Source organism: Apteryx rowi, unplaced genomic scaffold (assembly GCF_003343035.1).
Source record: "Apteryx rowi isolate R43461 unplaced genomic scaffold, aptRow1 scaffold_85, whole genome shotgun sequence".
Classification (NCBI taxonomy): Eukaryota; Metazoa; Chordata; class Aves; order Apterygiformes; family Apterygidae; genus Apteryx; species Apteryx rowi.
Window position 1 is genome coordinate 2,519,005 of NW_020451149.1, and position 25,902 is coordinate 2,544,906.

A 25,902-nucleotide genomic window follows, 5' to 3' on the forward strand; every position below is an offset into this window, starting at 1 on the left:
GCCCGGCCCGGCCCGCTCCTGCCGCGCCTGGCGCCGCCCGAGCGCCGAGCGCCGCATCCAGGCGCCGCGCAGCGCCAAGTAAGAGGGGCGGGCGCCTGGGCGCTGAATAAACGCACGTACCCAACGACGGCCCTGGCCCAAAGGTGGTTTCGCCATCCAGGGCTTCCTCCTGCACGGCCTCTGCCTTTCAGCTTGCTCCCAGGGGACTTACCCTACGCTACAAAGTGAACCAAGCACGCTACAATAAGGCTAATTACTGCGAATTGCTGTTGGATAAATTTTTGCTCAACACATGAATTTAGGCCCAGTCCACAGGCGAAAACTTTTGCCAATAGTTAGGACACCATATCTATACAAACAAGTTATCCTAAAGTAGAAATGGCTCACACAGATCAAAAAGAGCATTTTGTCAGTTCTCCAAATGATATAAACTATACTAGCAATCGCCTTCCTGAGCTGGTGTGCCCGCATCCACATTACAGATTTTATCAACACTGAATTACTGTAAAGAAAAACAAAATCATACACATATTAATCAAAAGAGGTTTCTAATGTTGAGCTCATCCTAGATATGCAAGAAAGGCCAGAAACCGAGGCCTAATCCAAGTACATACCACCGGATAGCTTTTAACAAAAACACTAGATAAAGTGTTTTTTATCAGTTTAACTATGACCAAAAAGCCCTTTGTGCTTTGGAAGCGTCACCCCAAGCATGGGATGACTAAGCACAGGCAATAGGCAGTGCCCGGCACCCACCCACGGCCCCAGCAGAGCTGGGTGTTCTCCGGGGCAGGATGCCTCCAGGCGCGTCATATGGTGCCCAGGGAGCCCACCCAGAGCTCTACGATACCGGCTGGGCTACGCAAGCTGCACTGTGCCACGCTGCTACATACGCACACCGTCACCTGGTTGGTCTCTAGGGCCTGGCACAACAGGACCTTTGATCTTACTCATCATCCCTTTGCATTTCAGTAGGTGCTACCGCAGTTCACAAGGTTTATGCAGTAGTTAGCCAGTCAACCCAGACACACAGTGAGAAGAGCACATAAGGACTCTTCATTTACCATTCAAAATGAAGAGACAGCATTGCAGAAGCAGAATCTATTTTTACTGATGTTCCCACTGGGCCACTCTCAACAACTATTGCCTCTACATCTGTGCCTGCTGACCAAATACTGCTTTGAAACAATGAATCAGACCCTCTTATTTGGTGGAAATTTGGGGATGAGTAGAGACATAACAAAAGAATGCTTGTGCCACTTTCCAGTTTTTCCACGACACAGTAGTTTTGGAAAACAAGGTACAAAATCTGTAAGAAGGTCCTGTACTGAAACATTTGATGGCTGCTGAAGGAGCATATTCTAAGTTTTACCTTTGCACCTCCTCCACCTGGAACTGCTAAGGAATCATCTTCAACTTCCATCGACATTAGGCAGAAACACTTCTGCCACTGCCTTGCAAGGCAATGATGTCACTGCATCGCACAGTTTTTACAACATACAAGGGGAGAATCTCAAATGGATGGAGGGCATAAGAGAACAGAGCCTTTCAACATTTTCAACATTTTAGGAGGTGAAAGCCTAATGGCTAATCCTGGCACAGCCAGTCAGACCAATCTTGTAAAATTAAAGTCAAAACTACAAGCACAATCCCCCTTCAGTCCCAGAGAGGACTGGTACTGGCTTGGGGGAAGCTGTGGCCGGAGCCTAGTAACTGTGTACTTAAGACTTCCATACAGATGTAGGTCATGTGAATTAGTCATTAGCCAAGTTAGCTTTCTGGAGAAGCAGGAGACACTCACGGGTTGGCAGAAGGATACCAGACATCTCACAGGGATGCCTAAAAGATGCTTGCCTTGGCTTCTCTCAACAGGAGGCAGGAGCATTTGTGCTTTAAACACAAAAACAGTGGGCTAGCGGTCAGATGCAGTCCCAGAAAGCAGTGGCATGGAGTAGAAACACAGAGGTCAACTGAGGAGTGGCTCTGCTTCAGTATGCTGACCTGTTTCATATTTGCTGCTGTGAGCAGGCTCACTGCAAGAAGTGCATGTGCATTAGTAATGCTTTTGCCAATTGCCAAATGCTGCAGAGCACAAGCCTGCTCTGCCGTGCCACAGTCACACCAGGCACTGTACAGGGCCCTTCCTTATGAAAGTCAGCAATGCTGATAAAACACAGATCTGGGCTGCTGCTATCTGTGTCAATTAAGTGATTATCTTGGTGACTTCCTGTTAAATTAAACGTGTTATACGTGCTCCTGAACAACTAAAGCCACATAAAAAAGAGATTTTACTCTGATATACAAAACTGCTCTTCAGTATAAAACAAAAACACCTTGTACTGTTTCACAACTCGACATTAAATAAAATTGCCTCTTCTGGGCCAATCTTTTTATACACAGTTATTCATACTTTATTACGCTTCTATAAACTGAGTGTTACCACCAGGATACCAATAAAAAAAAAAAGTTTCCACATTTAACTATGGACCTGTCTACATCAGGAATGAGCCAGGGTTTTCTAGGGCAGCTTGCTGAATCAACTCAAGTGGAATAACTCAAATAGCTGCTGTGCTCTAAATTTATACCCTAGATATTTTGTCATAACTTCCATGCRGCTTCCCCACATAAACAGGCTTGAAAGTACTAAGATCCATGACAAAGAATTTACTGACAAGAAGAGAAGCTGAAATTACCAGAAAGATTAATTTATGAATTAGCATCAGCAAAGAAGGACAGTTCCTGACACTGTACTAAAATCAACCGGACCAATGAAAGTTGCCCAGTGCCCCCTATGCCATCAACACCTTCAGACCCACCTTCTCCTGTTCCTGTTCTCTTCTTCTGGAGTTCCCTCAAAGGACTGTCAGTTTTCTCCTCCCCTTCCTCATCTGCATCTTTACCAGAGCCAAAAACATCACGACTGAGAAGACGTATCCTAACTCATGTTTCCCAGCACACCCACTGGCATGTAACTGTAATGCCCATTAAAAGCAGGGAGATCAAAGATGAAAAAACGCAGCTGCTGGCCTTTTGCTAGCAGTGCTGGTTTCCCAAGGTTTTAATTATTTCCGGAGTAGCTGCAGATATGGCAATAAAAGATTTTAACACAGGGAAATGTCRAAGAGAGTGAAATCAAAATAAGTACTTTAGGGCACAGAGGCCAACCATCTGTAAGAACAGTACTACCTGCTACCCGAACAGCAGGAAACCACCCCACGGTGCATGTCATCTTACTTTAGATACATCATCTGATACGCGCCTTTGGAACCTGTCACCCTGCTAAATCAGCACACAGCTTCTTAATTCTTCATCTCCCCTGTTCATGGGTACAGACCATAAGCAATGCATTTGAGTAACAGGCAGACAAAAGCTGCCAGATAACTGAAGTCTCCTCTCCAAACAATTTTCCTTTCTTCTCACTGATGTTTACTTTAAAGCCACTTTGCTACTTGAGAGAGGCAGAAATTCCTACCCTTCCCCCTACCCTCTTGCATCCTTCTTTAACTTGCATAATTCAAGATGGATTATCACATATAAGACCTGGGATTATTACAATATTTTGTTTTGGATTTGGTTGTACTTGTTAAATCTATTTTCCCACGTTTAGGGAAAACAAAACCTCTTATGCAAGTTTTATACAGCTCTCACATTCCTACTGCTCAGAACAGCCAAACTTATTTGTTGGCTGCAACAATACACTGCAGTGGCTATTTATGGTACCACCAAACATACGTCTAAAGGATACACCCACATATACTCCCTCTATTCTTACTGGAGAACTTTAAACCTGGGGTCATCCCAACCATTTATCAGAAAATGCTTAGAGTGAAATGAACAAACCATATTCGTGATATGCACAGTCCTCACGCTACTACAGAAGATGTGCACACGCCATAAAAAGTTATAAGCACAATGGGAAAAGAAACCCTCCTTCAGGACAGGCACAGCATCCTCTCTGATAACTGCATGCTCCCTAGTGTACTGTGAATATTACAGGAAAACAAACAACAAATAATAGTGAAAATTATCAAGCCTCCCCCAAAATATCAACACTTGCAGCTACACCTCAGCACCTGGGTCCAAAGTTTTTGATTTACAAATTTATTACTGAGATTCAGAAAAGAAAAAAAAGGCACTGGCCGGAGCTCAGTACGAACAATCACACCACTTCTCCCCTCCACCACCACTGTTTAAAGAATGAAACACATTTGGAAAGGAAGTGTCCTGTCAATCATCATTACAGAACTGCTTTCTTTCCTTTCCTTTTCACACCAAGCTGCGCAGTAAGTATTTTTCTCAGAGCAGAAAGCAATAAGAGAAGAAGATCTGTGAACAGCACAGCACCAGGGGGTAGAGTTTATAATTGATCTAGTTAATGGATTTTATGAGGATGTGGCTGTGTCTTGAAAAGCAGTAGTAGCTATCCCTTGCCTCCCTGCATTGTCAAACACATTTTTTCTTCTCCCCCCCCCCTTTTTTTTTTTTAAAGAAAAAAAGTTCTTGCCTGATCTGATAAAATCTGAAGTTATTTAAAATGATGGGGTTCTGCTCAATGCCATCAATCTATTCCTCTAGTATTTACTAAGTTATGCAATAATTTCCCCTTTGTAGAAACATGAAATGTAAAGCAAAAATATAAGCGCACCTTAATCATACTGAAAATTAAAGCTTAATATACTTTTCAAAATACCATTAATACACATTAAAAACCATCATTATTTATGTACACATTCAATACATGCATTTTTCTCTTAAGAGTACTTGCGCATGTAAATAGCTGCAATTACACATGAAAAATACACTGAAAAAACTTCCTGCAGGTCAGAAGATAGAATAAGTAAATATTATATACAAATAAGCAAGGCACATGTAAATAGAAACCGCATTTGGAAACTGTAGCCTTTAACGTCCAAATAATGCAGAGAGAAGATTACATAGGCCTGGTTCAAAAGAACACAATGGATAGAAAGAACAACTGATGTATCAGAAATGTAATTAAGTAAAGTAATTTAGTAATCCTCATAAAGTGGCTGAGTATCCTAACAGAGACTTTCCAAGGTTGGTGCTCACTTAATAATTTCATCAATGACGTGAAAGGAAATGTAAAATAATACTGGCCAAATAAGCAGATGATCCAAAGAGGGGGGAGGGAGAAAGAGACGGAAAAGGGAAGACAAAATAATCTGGTTCTTTTTGTATGCTGTGTGCAAGCAAGCACTACATGTTTCAGTACAGCCATACGTAAGTCAGATCTGGGACTGAGAACACCCAGCTATACCTGCAGAATTTTGTATGCTAAATTGCAATCACAGCTGTTGAATTAAGTAGCAATTAATTCTGCAGTTAATTGTGGTCCTGTCATATGCAGGAAATCATTAAATTATAATAATGGTTTCTTTTGACCTTAAAACCATATCAATGAGCAGATTCTGCTCAAATTAATTCTCTTCAAATGGGACACATGATCGATAGTACCTTCTTGCACATTTTAATACATAATCATCTGGTATTGTGCCTTTTCTGGATACTCCTTTGGRCTCTTCAATCAGTTAAGCCAGGATCAAGGAAAGTGAACTCAAAATCAGCAATAGATTGCAGGGAGTTACTGAGCCACGATTTGTAAGGGAAGAAAAAAACCCGTGAATATAGCAATTTTGTCTCCTATAGTAGTAAAATAAATCACCTTAGTTCTTATCATGCTGGCTAAAGTTCTCCATACAATATATGACTCCATAGGCATAGTTACTGAGGAAGCGAGATAGTTCTGTCCTTAGTTATAGAACTGGGGATGTTCTCCTAAACAGTCCAAATTACTCATTTCATAAATTGCTCAGGAAAACAACAGTTCAAAAAATGAAAGATTTCTATTAAAGATATTAATGCAATGAGTATAGAACATACACATCAGTGAGTTATGTGCTAGACTTGTTGTTACAGTAAGCAAATGAAAAGGAAAAAATGGTCACAGTCATAAAAAGTTTTCACAAGCTCAAACACACACTACCATAAAAAGGCCTTGTTGGGAAACCTGTAATGAAAAGGTGCTTTTAACTTTGATGAAGAAAAGACCAGTCATTCAAGGATGACACCTCCCTATCCATATTGTGACTGCTGTGTTTTTAGCAATGCAGGGGTATTCTAATTGCTATAATTTCTCTGCAATGGATGCTTTTTTACAATTGCCTTTGTAGAGTAATGTTAAACCTTAGACAAACTGCCCAGATATAATTTGCAGAACAATCTTACACATTTTCTTAACTAATATTCCTCCTGTCCAAATGAGAAGCAGGTCACTCTTCATCTAAGTTGACTACATTTGACCGGTTTTTATTTTCTGCGCTGGCATATAACTATTGCCAGCATACCCATGAGGAATATTGACAGTTTTTTGCACTATAGCTCTTCTGTTCCCTACTGTAACTTGGAGGGCCAAATTACCTTTAAACACAGCTAGTTAAAATCTATTAAGGAGGAAACATCTTGCAGAATTGTTCCTTAAACTTGCTGGGACAGGAGAAAAGTAAACACTAAGCTAAAAGGTTCTCAGCGTTTCTGATCCCAGCCAACAGATAAGCACGTAGATACATTTCCCCCAGAGCGGGCCACCCCAAGCTCCCAGGAGCCCCGGATTAGCTGCTGTAGCTGCTCTTCACTAAGAAGCAGTGTCCTTTGCAAGCACTGCCACACCCGCCATCAGCTGCTTTAACTTGTTCCAAAGGACTCTCACCCCATGGGATGGCATAGAAATTATTTCTTGGCCTCCCTCCTGGAAAAGGAGGAGAATTGGGAGTAGGTTCCTAAAGGGTTTTCTGGGAAAGTATCAAGTGATGAATGGTTTTGCCAGCTAATCTGCTGTGGGAACAGGGTAAAGCATGCTGTATAACAGGTCACTAGGTCCTTCATTTGCACCAGTTAGTTTAAGTGCCAGAACAGAGGACAGCAAGCAAACAAGCAGAAGCCTGATCTTGTACAAGTTATTTTCAAAGCAGACTTTTCCCAAAGCTCTGCTAATCTCATGGAATTTCTAAATATTAATACTTAATTTCTCTCACTCCTCTAAACTATTATTTCAATAAAACAGTGTGCATAAAACCCCCTGTAACAACTCAGCTGTTTCAAACTAATGAAAAGATTTGTATTCCTGGAGTTATTTATTTTCCCTACCAAAAATGTCATTGGTTTCACATGCTCCCATCTCCTAAAAAACATCTTTCAAACCCTTAACACTACTATCCTTTGAACTCCACACCTCTGAGTCCATTATGTTTCCTGCTTTCTCAAGTATCTTCAAGTGAAATGCTTGTAGTTCACCCTTGTCCTTACAAAAATAACAATCGTCACCAGAAGCTGGATGGTTGGTTAGTGGTGGGACACAGAGGTGTGTCTTCTCATTGGGGTCTGAATACCCTGTAATTGCATCTGATGGGGAATGGGTCCCCTCTATGTCTCAAAGGGGCTGCTGGTTTCTTGCCATATGACTAACACAAGATTGAGGAGCAAAAAACAGCCGGGATAACACTGGAGAGAAGGGAAAGGGATTATGGGTCTGCAGACTTGTGTGGTGCTTCAGACTGCTGAGGCCGAGCAAAAGGCAGGAGCGGCGAGTGGAGAAGGCCACAAGATTCATGTTCAGTGAACACGGCTTCACGAAGAGATAAACTTCCTTTCTTGTTGGCAGGGTCGTCTGGCAGAATTACCCTGCGGAACAGTCTTCTAGAAATAGCTCCTCTTCTTCAGAAAATGACATAACAGAAAGGAATCCTCTCTTAGCAGAAGTGATCCAACAGCTCTTCTGGCTCATGAGACAGGTGGTGGGAAAAGATGACTGGGCTCAGACTTGGCTGCAGAGGCTGACTCCAGTTGGGAGGTACTAAGAGAAGAGTGAGCCGGGTGAGAATAACTTGATCTCTCTGATCACCCCCGACGGAAGCAAGGGAGATCCTGGCTAAAAGACAACTCTCACTAGATCTATTAAAACCTGACAGCAATTGCCTGGAGTGCAGCCCTCTCAGTCCAGTACTGGGGGCTATTTTCTGTACCTAGCTGTGCTTACACCAAGAAATATTAATTGTTGCTTATGGGCAGTCAAATACAATGATGCTGGGCTCAGGCAGTGTTATAAGCAGTGCAGCTCACTGCTGCACCCCCTCATATGCAAAACTGAATGTGAGCCTTACCCCCCCGTATCTATCCAGGCTGTGCAAACACACTCCTATTCTGCCAGAGGTCAGTCTGACAATTTGTTTGGAGTGCCACACACAGTTATTGAAGACAAACAGAAGTTCAGCATTAGCCTACCTTTAGTTATCAGGAACATCCAGAATGACAAGAGAAAGGACTATAAGCTTGCAGTTTCCCAATCCTCCTCTGTAGTCCTAGAAGAATCTAARCTTTCCTACTTGGGGTGAACAAAGCCAGCAAAAACTAATGAGAACTTAGAGGAAACTTTCTTTATTTTCTAATGCTCAGTAATAGTAAGACACTCAGGATGGTGGTCACTTGATTTTTTGCAATTTGACACATTCTGGAGTTCTGAAAGTTTTTTTGGAGGGAAACATTTATAAATTTTATAAAACGTAGTGCACATTAGCAGTGCTTCCAACAGAGCAATTATTTCATTGTGATTGAGTGGCTCCTAACTATAATGCAAGAAAATAAAAATGTTACCTTTATTAGATGTTAATCCTTCCCCACATGACCCCAAATTTCTGAATTCAGACAGCTTGGAGACTGTGAAAGGGCTTGATGAACTGGTGATGGAATCTGCTGTCTCCAGAAGGGAATCCTGTCAAACCCTTAATGACTGAAAGTCATTAACATCCAAGCAGCCTTTAGTAATTTCTTTGCAATGGCCCAGTGGCCTTTCTTTTCAGTCATCTGTACTGAAAATACACTGCTTCCAAAATGGGCAGAACTGAATGGAAAACTTTGCTTCAGAGACAGGACTATCTTCACCCTTTCTAACTGCAACCCTTTCAGGCTGGGAGGAAGGCACCAAGCCAGTGTGAGAAAGTGTAATTTGTAGATAAGCAGTCATTTAGGAACCAAATTCCCTACAACAGATAAAATGAGAGGAAATCTCTTTTTGCCACTGACCATGACAGAGGAGGATTTTACAATACTGAAACTGCTCAGGGACAAAGAGATGCAAGCAAAGGGAAAAGAGCATGGAGTGACAGCCTTACCCTGCAACCCCAGGCTCTTATTAGACAGCTGACCATTTTGATTAAAAATGTGTGTCATGGGAAGTCACAGCTGAACTCCATCAGCCCACACCACAACGTGCTGAATACAACGTCCAAATACATGGTTCTTACAGCTGAACCAGGAACTCACAGCAGCAAACAAGTCTGGCTGAGAACTCTGTGACCTCTGTACACTGATTTTCCTGCAGACTGCCTACAGGAAGTAGGCCGAGGTCCCTTTTGGGAAGTAGCACAGGAAGGAATGCCTCAGAGCTTCAGGTGACAGAAAACTGCTTGCTCTGCAAAGCTACCGGAAACAACATCAGCTACGCTGATCCTCCTTAGCTAAGCAATGCAACAGGCACCTCAGGGGACAGGCTAAGAAGCTGTAAGAAAGGGAATTGCTCATTTACTGCAATAAAAAATAAGTAAAGCCACAGGACAGAGAACTGCTGGTTCCAGCTCTTCCCTGTGAAACACAGATGTTAATTCCTTATCATCCACGGTGTGTTCTCCCATAAAAGGTCATCAATCCTTTTGTTTGAAAAGGTCCTCAAAATTGTCAGATGTTTGCACCTTATTTCCTGCAGCAAAATATTATCCAACCCAGGTGGCACCAGGGTGCCACCAGCCTCATGAGATGAGGGGACTTTCTCCTCACAGCAAAAGCAGATAAGGAAAAACAAACAAGATGACAAAACAAATAATCTTTCTAGTTGAAAGGGCAATGCCTGAGACAGAGAAAGGGAGTCAGGTTTTTCTCCACCGGGATTCAGGTTTGTTACTCAATTGCTATGAGTTCACTGTAGTCCCTTTCCAGTTTCTAAGGCTGCTGAATACTGTCCCAGGAAACAGGAAAAGCAAATCTACTTTGCTCATGACAGAAGAACTTTTGCTTCCCTATAGACATTCTGGCACTAAAATGCTGTTTTCTACATGTAACTGTGGTCAGGTCTTTGTTTTATTTATGATTTTTGCTGCTTCCAAGATGCATCTCCATTTCCATGGCACAGGTCTGGGCATCATATTCAAAATGTTCTCCAGCTCAGATGCAATAACTTGTCACCAGGTAAATTTTGCACAGAGAGGTAAAAAATAGGATGACTAGAAGTAAGAGGCAAATATGAAAGTTAGAACAGTCTAATGGACAAAACCTATTCTAAAGCAGTTACCTGTATGGGGCAGACGAGAGAGGGAAAATGTTAGAAAAAGTAAACTGAAATCCATCCAGGTGACTTGCATGGAAAAAAATCTACATAATCACATGTTATTGTGACTGTCATTATAGTTTGATTAGGGACAGCCAAGAAGTACTGAGAAAGAGCTGAGACCACACCTTGACTCACCATTCAAAGTCACCTACCTTGGAGAGAAACATAAATCACATGTCTCTGTGGCTCATGAGAGAGTTTTTAGAAAACTGAAGGCTTTTCTTAACAACTCATTATGTAATGTAGTTCCTAGTGCCAGCTTCTCACAATGCAAGAAAGAAGGGAATTGATTACCCAGGAGGGTGGAGACAAATGTACTCTCAAAGTTAAATGAGTCAGCTTGGAAAAACTAACTCAACACAACCTAAAGAGAAAAAGAATGAGACAAACAGCAAAAATACGTTACATAAAAAAGTCCTCTCCGAGCACTCAGAGCAGTGCCCACCAGAGCCTGCTACTGAACGATGCAGAAGGGAACGTTCTTCACCACGTTCTGACCCACCGCGCCTGAGACCTTTGTCCCTTCGCTGAGCAGTTTGCTCAAAGAATCCAGGACTGTCAGAGGGTAGGGATTGCTGTTTGGCTGTAATCCCTTCCATAAACCTGGCAGCAAGGCTCCTAAGTGATAAGGCAAATTATTACTCCAGATAGGGACTGAATGTACTGCCATGAGAGACTTCAAAAACAAATACCCCCCAAACTTAAACAAAAATCGTCAGCTAAGCAAACCCCTTCTTCCCCCCACCCCCAGCTTGATTTGTTCTGGCAACAACAGGCACCCAAGTTCTTATCACATGCCAGAAAATAATGGTAAGTTTTGACTTGTTTTGGTTTTAAACCGCAGCTGTTAAAAGGAATGCCAACAAATAGAGAGAGTGTTTATAGTAAGCACAAACTTCTCAGTGTACAAATATATGTGTTTTCATACCTCAGCAATCAACAGCTAGAACATGCAAACACTGTCCTTAAGAACAGGGTGCAGCAGGGTACACAAACCCACCCCTTCTTTCAGGGAGGCCATTACAGCATGTGATCCTTACACTGGCAGGAGGTAGGCCAGATATAAGGATCTTTGTGAACAAAAGGTTGATATAAACAAACCTTCTCTTTGAAAACATGCACATGCTAGGACGCTGCTACGGGGTAGCTGCACTGGCAAATCTCATTGCAGCTGCAACTGCGGCCACAACAGGAATTTATGATCTTTGGCACACAAAGAGATGGATAGAAGGCACTGGAGAAGTCTGCTTACTCAGGGAACGATTGCCATAGTTGCTCTAACGCTTCGGCTCTCAGGAACTGCACAATGTTTTTCAAAAAGTTTGGCTGCTGAGCACTAGCTACCATACACACCCCCATTCCCCAGCACTTGATCATTACTAACAAGGAAGGTGCCTGGTAACACTCCTTACATTAACAGTTTCACCTAGGGAACATGCACAGAGCCTAAAAACAGGGCAAAACCCAGCATGCCCTCCCACAGAAGCATCTTTCTTGAAAACAGTACCAGGACTGCAAAGAGATGAAGCTTCAGCAAATACTAGAACAGCAATACACAGCAAAGCCTATTTCACTGCCCCTTCCAAGAGCAAAAGAATCAGGATGGTGACAATAAAAGTCTGCAAGCAGCAAGCATCCAGCACCTCAGAGGACTGTCCGCAGCACAAGGGAAGGAATTTCTCCTTGCTATCAACAATCTCCTGCCTCATATTCTGGCTGCAAGAAGCATTTGTCTTCCCAACTGAAGGCTTACCCTTTTCTTTGCTTGTTATATTCAGATTATATAAAGTTTAGCACGAAAGGCTAAGAACATTGCTTCTAAGAGGCTTTCCTACTTTTGTAGCCATTTAGAAGCTTAATACACCCTGTCCCTCAAATAAAATTCATCTGAGCTTCTGATTCAAAGCACTTAGGTTTGAGCACCTCTAGGTAAACTCCAAACTTCCTTCTCTGGAGATATTCAAAACGCGCCTGGATGCAATCCTGTGCAATGTGCTCTAGGTGACCCTGCTTGAGCAGGGGGGTTGGACTAGATGATCTCCAGAGGTCCCTTCCAACCTCAGTGATTCTGTGATTCTGTGAAATCCCAGTTAAAAGTTATGCATGTGCCTGCTGAACCAGAGCTTTGAGCAGAGGGATCCAAACTGGGGCTCTCAGCTTCACACAGCTGCAAGCTCACCCTAGCCCCATCTCACTGAGAGCCTGCCTGGTAAGGCCCCAGGGGGCGCCGCCCTCTCTTGCCTACACACTAGTCCCAAAGTTGCTGCCCCCCACAACTCCGGAGGTGTGCAGTATGGGTCCTGCTGCTCTCAGCCAGGTAAAGATACGGTACGTGGTTCCCACAGTCCAGAAGTTTGGCTGCCCTGCTCTAAACCTCCGCATAGGAGCATACTCTTGCAAAAATGAGAGAAGTCTCAAAGAAATATGTAATAGTCTGCTTACTGAATACAATCTTTCATCCTTCTTCCAGAGGACCAAACTCTTTCCCCGCCCCTCTTCCTTCCTTCCTTTTTTTTTTCCAGTGTTTTGGGATTTGCTCAAAGAATGAAATACAGGTATGTTTTTCTGCTACTGCATACTAAGCAGTTTGCCCTTGGCACACAGCTATAATAATGAGGTAATTCTCAAGAGAACACACACATTATGTACTGGCAGAGATTACGGGTATATACAGTTACTCTGTCTATTTTGGTCAGAAAAAAACATATCAGCTTTACAATACGACTTTCTTAAAATCAAGTCATCAACAGAAGGAGTAAGGTAGGGACAACAGGCAATATAGATTTTAGGCTCTGCAATATGTTTTGACTACAACTTGTATTTCACATATTTCAAATGACAGCAGCACCTTCAAAAGATTCCTGCAATGAGGGATATCATACCTGTTAAAGAGGCATAATATATATCTTTCAATAGTAAAAAATTGGTAAGCCATTCTATAAGACAGAGTCACAATTGTACCTGGTACTTAACACGTGGATCTTCATTTTAAGGTTCACTATATAAAGACACTTACTCAGAGTTATTTTAAACCACTATTTTAACAAAAACTACTAGACAACCAGAAATCTCATATTTTCTCTCTGAAAACCTTTTCTCTAATGTCAAAGGAAAACAACTAAAAATGACTGATCTGTATTAAGGATTACAGTCCTTGCTGGGGGCTCTTAGAGGCTTAGTTTGTGGGTTTATTTCTTCACAATTACACTTGTGAGTCTGCTAATGTGGAGTTCTGAATCTATCAGTAACTAGATCAAATGTGTAGCCCTTTATCCTCTTCTAATCCACCCATATCATGGTATCTGAGCGTGGAAAGGGAGTAAACCACAAGCATTTTCATGAAACAGCAAAGGATGATCATTGCCAAGAACAACCTTTATTTTCTTCTAACATGATCATATGATAGCTGAGCAGATACAGTCATTTCACTAAAACATATCTGATAATTGCATATAATTACACAACGATAACATTTATTTAAGAACTGCTAGTACCTTGTGACAGAAAAAATCCCAACAATAATAGCAGTCTGTTTGCAAAGCATGTTTTAATCTAGATCAGATGCCAGAGTCCTTCTGCTCAAAAAGGTGAAAACTCCTAATGCACCCTTGCACTGAGATAATACCGGATAATACCTCATCGTGAGCTTCCACAGAAGTGACACAAGACTGCCAAAAGGATGTTTAAAAACACTTCGGATATATCACAGGGCTACATTAACGCCAGAGAATCAGGGTTTCTGATTGTTTCACAGACAGCTGCCACCCACATGTGTTACAGGGAGCTCCGTAACCTTGCAGTGCACAACCAGCTCCTCCCTGCCAGTTGTTACTGTGTCCCCTTCCCAGGCTGATTTCTGGGGAGACTCTGAGAGGCCTCTTATCCCCAGTGTGGTCAGGAACGCCCTCCACACGCTGTTTTGGGGTATGATGAGGGCCATTAAATAGCTGCAGGTCTTTCACTCTTCCCCTCCCCTTTTCTTTCGGCATTCAGAGCACTGGTTTACCCTACCCATCTCCTCCTCTAGAGATCCCTCTTCCTCTTAGTGTTGTTCAAGGGCTCCTCTTCTCCACCCCATCCTGCCCCACAACCTGCCATCCCCAAGCTAGGCAGAAAACAGCAAACCCTGCCTACTCCTCTTTCAGCAGTAGCAGTAAGAGATCACTGACAGAAAAGTACTGGAGGCTAACAGGAGGGCAGCTACAAACTCAACCCCAATAGGTAAATATGTACACAAGCGTGATATGRGACAGAAAGCTAGGGCATTTTTGAACAAAACAAGAGAGTTAGTTTCTACAACTAATTCATTTCCAAGATAAAATTAGAGAGGCAGACATCTTTCATCTTGAAGCCTGAGCATGGAGATTGACTGCTCCTCCCTAAACAGGCTTGTACAGGCCTGTGCCCAGGCTCTACAGGCTCCTACAAAGACACCTCATGTGGTGCTTAATGGCCTGTAGCCAGTATCAGCCCAACTGTCCCACACTTCGGCAGTACTCTTCTGAGGAATTACGCGCTGACAGAAAAGTATGAATAACTACAACAAATAATTACCTTTTGGGGGGAATGTTCTACTAAAGTAATGGTGACGACTTTATACTTCTTTGAAAGATCGACAATTGCAACATGTAAAACTCTCTCAAAAGAATCACATTTTTTTGAACACCTCATTAAATATGTTCATCACACATACCTTCCCATACATGAGACTCAGCAGTTCTTTGTTTCAATTCTTGAGCACTTGATTTTCCTTTACACCTTGCAACACATCACAGAGTACAGGCAGGGACACACTCTCTGCCAGCTCCAGCATACCAGTGCAAGAGGCCAGAACTTCTGGCCCAGCCCCACCTGTTTGGCCCTGTCTAGCGAGTGGAAATGTACTGCCTCCTCAATTTTGCCATCTGACCTGCTTTGGTAATTGCTTCCCAAATCATCTCAGTTAAAAGAAGCTGGATTAATAAAATCATGTCTAAACTAACCTGATGCTTTTGACTGCAGGAGTTTTGGGGGCAGGATGGGGGGCAGTGAACTGCACAGCTGATACAGCTAGAAGTTGAAGAGGATGTGTGCCTGCAAGAACTAGAAACCAAATTTAACATCTGTGCTTCACCACCATGATTATGGCTCAAAATCTGGTGTTAGTGCATAACTTGGTAACCTCTCTTGTAAACTGAGTGGTGTCTGTCTGCGCTAGTGCTGAGAATAGCACCTCATCTCCTGCTTACACAGTGAAGGCACTCAGTTACGTGTCTGGCAGCATTGCCTCTGCTTTGTGTTCTGCACTGGTATGCAGAGACCTTACAGTGTGGTGTTTCATGACATGTAAATAGCACTATTTCCCCACGTTAGGCCAACCCCATATTTCAGTAGCATGCAGCAATTTCCTACAGTAACCTTAATCTTCATGTTCTGCATGAGTGACAAGAGGAAAGGAAACAAGAGAATTCACTGCCATAAGAACAATGAAAAGATACTGGTTCAGCGCAGAATTCAGGGAAAAAATTTACAAGAAACCAAACTGCCCATCACTGATGTAAGATCTGTTCACCTTCTCATTGGCAAAGTGCCATCAATAAAAACTATAGATATTCAAATACTCTTTCATTCTCTGTCTCGTCTGAACGACAGTAGCAGTCTCACCAATACTGCCAGAAAGATAAACACCCTTGTAAGGCAGCTTCTCTTCTTGGTTTGAGAATGGGAGTAAAGTCAGCTATCTGTTTAGACTTAAACTAGKCAAATCAAATATGCTTAAATACTCAGGGAAGACGCCTATATTTTGGTCGCATCTTTCATGTGCTCAGTGTCATTTCTAGTGCCTGACTTTAGGTCACTTCTTTCCATCTGCACTCCTTCACCAAGCAGGCCACTTTCATATGCTTGCAAGGCACACACTTGAAAGGCAAACTAAAGCGCATGTCTGGTTTTGCTGGGCATACGCTGGAACGCATGGCTTCAACAGGGGTACACCCATTATTTTGCCTTACACCACAGCATTCTGTCTTTATAAGCACTGATGGAAAAAAACGTATTCAAAATGCTCAAAGCTGGACTGCAGCCCATGTAGCAAGAAAGAAAAACAAACAAGGAAACAAATACAAAAACGGAGCACTAACCTGGAGAAAAACGCAGCACTGTTAATGAAGGAGATTTCATCTGTTAAATCCATCTCCTCCAAACACGAACTACTGCCTGTTAATTGGAGGCTGAACTGAGGTATTCCATCTGACAGACCTGGTTGTGGCACTAGGCATGTCTGGATAGATCCTTCCCTCTTGGACTTTGTCATCTACAGAAGCAAAGAAAATAAAAATGAAACATGAAAGGAAGAAAGGGTAGAGCAGCCTTTCCAGACAAAACACATTCCCTACCAGTGTGCAAACTGAAAATAATATTACAAGCTACAAAATAATAGTAAAATTTTTTATAAATCAAAGCTTCTACTTGGTATAGTAGATTTTCTTAAATAGTCTACAGACTGTTTAAGAAAAAGACGTGTCTATTGAAAGAGCGGGGGCAACACTGAAATTAACAAAACAAGGGTAATTAAAACAAATTGAAAGTTATTTTCTATATCACAGAAGACAGACTAAAAAAACCCACTGAATCCTTGTTCCTTGATATCAGCTAGAGAAACAGATGATAAAAGAAATTAGACTACTCTTCTCTACCCCATTCCCTCTCCTTTTAATGAGGGTGATGTTAATACATGCCCTGGAGGGAAATTTCTCAAGCCATGGAAGATCTGTGTTAGGGTCCTTTGTTGGTCCATCCAGAACAGGGAGTTAGAATCTGGGCTTCCTAGATCCAAGATGACATTTCTAAGCATTGAAGAGCACACCTACTGGATGGTCAGGTCTCTTCCTCTGACCTCTTATGTTTTGCAGGCTTGTGAATACAAGCACACAAACCATTAAGAGCTGCTACTGCTGTATCAGACCTGTTTCTTTTAGTCCAGTAGTCCAGCAAATAATGGATACTTAGGGAAGGAGAGCAAGTTCAGAGGTTTGCTCTCCCTACTGCACTCTATCAAGTTTGGGCATTCTGACAGTTTGGGATTTTTTGATTTGGATGTTGCAACTGGTTCACTGTGTTTAACAGTCAACACCAACTCTACCCATTATGACTGTGTTCAATCTCATTTTGCGTCCACTTGTATCTTTAGCCTTTGCAAGATCCTGTGGACAAAGTTTCTCAATTTTGTAACACATTGTTTAAGATAGAAAAAAAAAGTACTTCCATTTTAGGTATGGTGACTGATAATCTTTCCCTAGTTTTTGAATGATGAGAATTTGCAAATAATTTTTCCTTACCCACCTTTCCCATAGTCTTGACTTTACAAACACCACTCAACTAATAGTCTCTAATTAGACTGAAAAATCCCAGTTTATATAGTTTTTCTCGTTCTATGGAAGTCATTCTGATGCCTCTGATCACATCAGCTGCCTTTCTCTGCACCTTTTCATATTCTACTAAATGCTTTTTGAAATGAGGTAATCAAAACTGCAGGCAGTATTACAGATGCAGGCATATCTCAGACTTAATGGTGGCTTCTTATTAAAATCCAACTTTTTAATTGCTTTTACATCTGCTTACTAAGCTGACACTTTTGCCAAGTTACACTAGTATCAAYATCTCTTTTCTGAAAGGCAATAGCTAATTTGGAGCTCATCAGTATACACATTTACATAATCTGTGTTGTTTTGTGAACATTAACTGGCATCTAGTAACAGAACTTCACCTACCACTTTTTCACCTGGTATTGAGCATCTTAACCTTTGCCTTCTGCAATTCCTGTAGCCAGCTCTTAGTTTTTCCTACCTTTAACAAACTTCTATTATCAGTAAACTTTGTGCCCCACTATTCACCATCTTTGCAGATCATTCTTGAAGACATTGAAAGCATAGATTCCAGCACAGATCCTTGGGGGACTTCACAGGCAACCTCTTTCCACTGATAAGTTGACCATTTATTTTATTACTTTCTAGTTATTAATCCATAAAGTGAGTTTCCTTCTAATCACAGGACAGACTTGTTTCTTTAATTGCCTTTGATAATCCTATTAAAACATTTCGAAAATTCGAGTGCATTATATTGACTATACTTCTACATGTGCTCATTGGCTCCTCTGTGACATACTATTTTTCTCTGAAGTCAGGTTGATGCCTCCCATTGACTGTAATTATCCATTTGCCTATTAATTCTGCTGCTTAGTATAGTGTCTACAAACCTGCTGGACAGCAAGTCAGACTTTCTGGATCACTTCTGAAACTTTCTTATAAGTGGCTTTCTGCAAGATTTTTGCAATATTCTTGGTTTCATCTTGCTGTAGAACACAGTTGTTTTGGAATGTATTGTGTGCACATGTGCAAGCGCATATGTGTGTGTGCTAAAAAGTTTCACGGGACAGAAAACTTTCTTACTGAGCTCTGAAGAGAATAAACATTACATATATCTGAGGCAAAGGGAAACCAGACATACACTGAGACAGCTTCTGCCTGCTGCCCCTGGTTTCAGCCTCTGGACCACACGCTCTCGGTAAAATCCTGCCTTCACTGACATCAACAGGCATTTTGCCAGCGATTACCCTGTAGTCAAGATTTCACCTTTGGAACATTATTCACTTCCAGCAATATTCGCTTATCCTGTTTCCTGTAGTGGTCACTTACTGTTGGCATCAATGGAACTGTGCACACAGAATACAGGTAGCAGGCTGTGGCTCTCAGCTGCCACAGAAGGATATCAGTACTGCGATTTAAAAGTAGAAGACAGTGTCTACAGTACATAGGGAGGAGGAGAGGCAGGGAGCTATTTCTAGCATTAAGGGAGGCAAGCACTATAGGAAGCAGCAAGCCCTGGGATATGAGGGTACCAACTCCCTGAATTTACTAGATAGTTTTTCTGACAAGGTTTTATTACCTCATTTAACCAGACACCCCTGCCACTATTATAGCATATACTGAGAKGGACATACCTGGAGAAGTATAGGTATCACTGGGTTACAATATTGTTAAAGCTGCTAATTTTGATGACAGATATACGAAGTGCCATTTTGTACATCCTGCACCAAATGGAATTTGCTCTTGGCTGTTTGCCCAAGAACAAAAGGAGCAGATTGTGGAGCAGTTGTAAATGCAAATAACTTTTTACTTATTCAAACAGCCCACTTTTTTCTGCATGTTGTAGGCCTACTGCATGGGGCACCTGACAACAGTGTTTTCAAAGTATCACAGTGATTTCAAAGGAGATGTGTTGAAAATCAGAGCGAAAACGAGGAGCAAGGCAGTAACCAAGCCAGTCCCCCGATGCACCCTCTGGTTCAGAGCTGATGGGACAGGCTGGTGGAGCGAGTTTGCTCGCTGCAGATGGCTACACGCAGCCCCCTGGTTCACCTCTCCTGGAGGTGAAAGGCAACAGCTGGCCAATCAGAACACAGACACCTCCTGGTAGGCCAGCTGGCTAATCAGCAGGCACACCCGGGCAGCCAATCAGCACAGACATAGCCAGGAACCGGCCAATCAGACAGCCCCAGGCTACCGGGAGGCAGCAGCAGGGAGGTGGTTGGGGTGCCGGGGCATGGACAGGGGTGCAGGGCAGGGAGAGATCCCCCACCGCAGTGGCTGGAAAGAGAAGCAGCCCCTGGAGAACGGAGGGTCGTGCCACACCGCGAGTGGGGCTGCGAAGGGTCCAACAAATGGTTTTCAAGCCTTTTTTCTAAACTGAAAACTTGCAGTCACTCACTTAGCTTTCTGAAGCTGGAAGGGGCCATCGTTTTTGTGTTTGCACAGGGCACTGGACAGTGGGACAACTTTCACTGTGGCCTTTTGGTGTTACCACTGCATCCTAGAGCTGACATCCTTCACACCAGAAAAGCTCTCCAAAAGAGTAACGAGAAATGGTAAATATATATACGCACAAACTTAAACTGGTTGAAATAAAATGCTCAACTGTGTCTGTAAACACAATTCCCTGTTGAAACAGCAGAAAGCTTTATTCTAAACTAAAACAGATTCTACACTATCCTGTTGGTACATTGCAACAAACACATGCGGGTGTAGGCAAAATAGACAACTTGTATAATGTACTACATATGACAGCAGTGATCTAAGACTGGCAAGTAGCGGGAAGCCAGCGTTTCTACCTTTAACATACTGTACACATACTAATTTAAGACCACAGTTAATGAAGCTAAATAATCTTGCTACCAGACACTACATCTGTAGGATCTGCCTCACCCAACCAGAAGTGCTAGGAAACTGGTAACATCTGCAGAACAATASCTATCAGTCTCCTTGTTTGCGAACTGTTTACTTCTTTTGAACTGTTCACTGTGATTTACAGAAGCTCCTTATACTGAGGAACTCCATATACACATACACAAAAAGTTTTACTATTGTCATGCTCTAAAAGAAAAAAAAAAAAAAAGCTTTGGTAGTTCCTTCAATTCTTCTCTTTTTCTAGCAATAAAAGATCACTTGGATGCAGGCAGTTCCAACAAAAGGCACGTCAATCACATACAAGCTCTGTGGGAAAATTCTGTTTGAGAGGTTAATTTTAGGATTACTACTGCATTTTTAGAGCACTTCAAAATTATCAAGAAGTGGAAGGGAAAAAAGTGTTCTCCATTCTCTGTTCCAGATGATCTATAACCTAGTATTTTGATAGCCTTGGAACACAACATCATAGCATTGTAGTTACTTGTCTAGCAAAATAACCTACAGGTGATGGTAAACCTACTTAAATCTAAATTAAACTTACATTTACTCTCTTTCTGAGCAAAACTCTGTTTTCAGTTGCATCAGTGAAAAAGTGCATGTATAAAAATGTATCCTTTGAACTCAGTTATTCTGCCTTTGTACCTAAGAAATAAATACACTTTTCCATTTAAGTAATATTTCTTTAATCCATATTAACAATGGGAAAGAACAATGTTCATTATCTCATACTACAGCTTTTAATGATCCCATGAAAAAGCCACCTGCACAATTATAATAATAGTAGCGCTTCACTGGATTTCCACCGAGATGAAGATTTGCCCCTGGACAAACAAAGATTTCCTGTAATTTGAATTCTTTACAAAGCAGATTAAATAAAGAACTACAGGTAGTGGCAGCTCAAATGTGTTTTGGCTCCTGCGGTTCTCAAGAGAAAATTTTGCAGTAGATTTGTGTGCACATGCATGCATACCATGCAACGAAGTTTGAGAGAACAATACCTTACAAAACAACAACAGTATATGTAGTATTATCAAGATAATATTAGGAAGACAAGCATATTTCATTGTTATGATGTAGAAGAGAAAAAACGACCAATACTTTGTAACGGATCTTGTAATTTTCTCCAACCACCCCTTTTTGTGATCAGCCTGAGTTGCAACATTCCCTCTGGGAGAGGTTGGGAATAAATCTGTGAAATCCCTGATGAGGGCTACTATGAAGGCACAACAAATACACAAGAACGCTAACATGTTTATGTATTAGCTTAAAAAAAAAAAAAAAAAAGAAAGAAAAAGAAACTTGTTACATTTTGTAACATATTATTACAGGTTTTAACTTGTTACACTTTAACAAGTTCGTAGTTGTCTTTGTTGTACACATTCTTTTGAATTTTGTGTCCATGGCAGACAAATGACAGAATGACAAGACTTGAGCAAGTTTTATGAAGTTCAAGTGGGGAGGGACCCGACCCCACTATTGCCCAGGTAGGAGCTACCCCTGACTACAAGGCAATTGTTTTCAGCTTACCATATTCTTAAAAATATTAATAAACAAAAAGCAAGCCATTACCTATTTGTACCTACATCTTCTACAGCATATATTTTGTTTCCCTCAAAATGACTTTTGGAAATACTATGCTTTTTCTTTTTGCTCACAGCCTTTCACATTTTGTTTATGATGCTTTTCATCTTTTCCCTTCAGATTTAACACCATGCCATGATGCAAAGTTAACCTGTGTTGCTTATCTTATCTTCTACATTTCCATCTGCTCAGCAAACCAAGTGAAAGTATGAGCTGCTGCATACTGAGCTGCACAGTGTGATGGAGAAGCCTCACATTAAACTGGTTTGCAGAAGAGAAATCTGTAAACCTTTGTAAATAAATAAAACCCTTCATTTTAGAAGATGGCACTGATAAATCCAAGGACAATCCTAAARAACACAGTTTTATTTGGGTGAAAAGCAAATCATCTGATATTTGTCTCCTTTTTCTCCGGTGAAGCTTACCCTCAGACTACACTTGACAAAGATCAGATTCAGCCTGAGCCACATATGTTATGGACTGTTATATTATAGTTACAGCCTGTGGCTTCTGAAAGGATGGGTTAATGTGTAACCAGGGGGTGCCAACTAAGGAATATGCCAATTCCAAAGTCTGCTACTTTGTAATTTCAAATACATCTTCATTTCAAATTCATCTTAATCCTATTGAGGATGGAGGGGACCACCCTAACAACAAACAACCATAACACCAACCAGCAAAGGACTACAAGGGATTATTACACCCCACATCCCACATTTTACTTTCAACATTTGCTGTCTCAGAACATTCAGATGCAAGGAATTGTGTTTGCAGTTTTAACAGAGACTACTCACTATTATGACCAGTATAAATATTTGTCATGATGGGTGTTAAAGAAAGTGCCTCTCCCCTAGAGGCACAAACTGACCAGTCAGGGTGGCATCATCCCACACAAACCATTGTGAACATTTTTCACAACTGACAAAGTGCATCATATGGTTGTTTCATCTCCCTGTGAGGTGTCAGCAGTTACTAGGTTCAAAGATCAAAGATAAATACACCACGTACTCTAAAAATCTGATTTGGTATGGTGACTCTAATCTTTCTCTGTTCCTGAAGAGTAGGGACCAACTCTGCTCCACACCAAGATTAGTAAGGGGAGCTAGGTGCAAGTGCATTGATACGGTGTGAAGATGCAGATCCTCAGCTTCTCTGAGAACCTCACTCACCTCAAGAAAGAAAAAGAAAGACTTCCCACTACCCTATGCCTGAACACGTAAATAGGGCAATTTAAGTAATTTAAGTAAGTAATTATGAAATCATAACAGACAAACCTCATTCAAAAAGATTTCTTACTAAACAAATGGTACTCTTGAAAAAAAAAGAGGTTCTGTACCAAAACAAGGGGATCCATATCATCCTTTTAAGGACTTCATATTTTATCAGGGCTCTTTCAGCTTACAATTTGCTGTATACCAACACAATTATTCTACTGAACAGAAAAAGGCACTTTTCCTTGTAAAAAACTAGGCACAGCTGAGTGAAGCAGGGAACGGTAGAATGGCATTTTCTTTTTCACCCTAGTCTAAATTTTGGTTATGACATCACAGCTAGTGATCAGCATAAACCTTGTATTTTAATCTACCCATTTGTCATAATTACTTCTGCTTCATGAACAACAGAGAAATGGAGACTATTAGGCAGAGGTACCTCTTGTCTGACAGCTAACTAACTCCCACTGAACCAGATTTACCCAGTTCTGTCAAGTCGAATAACCAGGGAATGAGCCATTTGTCACAGTTACCATGTTTCATATTTGCCACCAGTATCTCTTGAAGCAAGTATATTATATTCAGTCTGTTTAAAATATCAAATGTTTCARTGGAATTTCTAATCACACATACACAGAGCTACAAGCTTTCTACCAGGGTTACCCAAGGTGATAATGAATTATATTATACATTAGGCCTTGCTTGGAAATGCAGACTTTTGCTGGAGGCTTCAGGTTGTTCCTAATTGCCCCAGAGATTCATGAAGAAATTCCTTCTGGGCTGGCCAACTCCTTCAAATCAGTCAGCCAAGAGTAAAGTATTTATGCTGCACCCGCATGGTTCTCAAAGGCTATGCAGCCCAGCCAGCCCTCACACTACGTGGCTTTACCACCATTTTGTCACAGACAGAGCCTACACTGGGGTTTGCAGTTGGGATGGATCTCCTGCAGCTATAAGAAGTGTACCTCTGCCAGGCCCAAAGGGCTTTTAAATGCAGGGATAACTTTGCAATTAGATTTTTCAGTGACATTCTCCTCACACTTCTTATGATCTTCTCTCACTTTCTGTTCCTATACACCAAATGAGGGCCTGGTTCATTACGCCACTGAGTATGGCACAGGATTTCTGAGTATGAGGAAACAAGTGCCAAGTCACAGTCTGAATGATATACATACCACACTAGTAGGGACAAAGATGTTGGACTGGCTGTGGATCATCATCTAAACATACCAGAACTACAGAGGCATTTTTTTTTCCATAATAGCAGAACTTAAGTCCGTAAGCCCGGACTGAACTTTAAGCAGGCAAACAGTGCACTTTAGTAAGACTGCTGTACATACTAAAAATGGGCTTGTGCTCAAATACTTCCTGAAGCATGGACTGAATACAGAAAGCAATTAAATTAACACCTTGATGAGTCACTTCACCTAACATCTACAATATTATTTTTAAAAATCTATTGCATTTGGCAAGTCTAATAAAAGCCACTTTCTCAAAGAAAAAAATGCCACATCATCCTAAATTACTGGCGATGGGAGACAAAGATCAATAGCTCTGTAATTCCTACCAGGGTTAGCACAGAGTCAGCACAGATAACATAAGCAATAATGCATACTTGCAAGATACAGTCACTAATTCTCTTCCATACCCAGAACCAAAACTCAAACCCTTCCTTGTTTAATTGCCACACTGAAATCATAAAGTCACACTGAATTCAGCCATCCTTACAATCTATGCAGCTGCCGCATTTGGATTTCTTTTACTCTTTTATTTTTAGGCATTAGAACACTAGAACAGCTCCTCTGTACTCTGCCCTACTCAGATATCTAAGTTTTTATTTTGGTACTATCCTGAAGTGTTTGAAGCTTAAAAGCTTAACCAAGTTTTGATGTTTTAAGTGAATTTCTGCACCTTACTTTTAATGAGGACAAGACTCTTGCTGGTTTCAAAGAGCTGTATACTATTTTGGAGCCTAATCCTTCAAAGCACCTCACCACAGCTTCTGTATGTGAAAGAACCCACTGCTAACAGCAGAACTGCTTAAATGCTTAAAAGTGAACAGACATTTAAGAGTTTTATTAGCATTGCATGACTCTAGAGGCTGGGAGCTAGAAAATACTCTCAGAAAGCTCAAGAAATTCAGGCACAGCTATGTTGCTATCACATTTCTAGCTCCAGAGTTAGTTCACTTGTCACTGGCTGGGAATCCCACAAYTTTGCTTCAACAGACTTTCTCACTGGCTTCTGTTAGACCTGTCAAAATCTATGTACTTAAAATTGTACAGGAATTACTTCTGTCAGACTTAGAACCATTTTCCTGTTTGTGACTGCTGTGCCAAATTTTGTCCATCTTCACTGAAGTTTTAAATTCATACTGTAACAGCAATTTAGTTAATAATGCAGATATTGCATCCCTATGAGTAGGAAGTCAAGCAAAGGAAGTAGGAGACCTGCATGGATGAGCAAGGAGCTCCTGGCAAAACTCAACCAGAAG

At 41.4% G+C, this 25,902-nt stretch overlaps 1 protein-coding gene across 12 annotated transcripts in view; it reads right to left on the minus strand.

Moving 5' to 3' along the window:
* Positions 1–25,902, minus strand: part of FAM13A (family with sequence similarity 13 member A) — a 139,498-nt gene that overhangs the window by 68,157 nt on the left and 45,439 nt on the right. For all 12 annotated transcript variants that reach the window (XM_026090142.1, XM_026090147.1, XM_026090141.1 and 9 more), the window contains one exon: positions 16,516–16,688. In XM_026090142.1, coding sequence (XP_025945927.1) covers positions 16,516–16,688 — 173 coding nt within the window. The remainder of the gene's footprint in view (positions 1–16,515; positions 16,689–25,902) is intronic.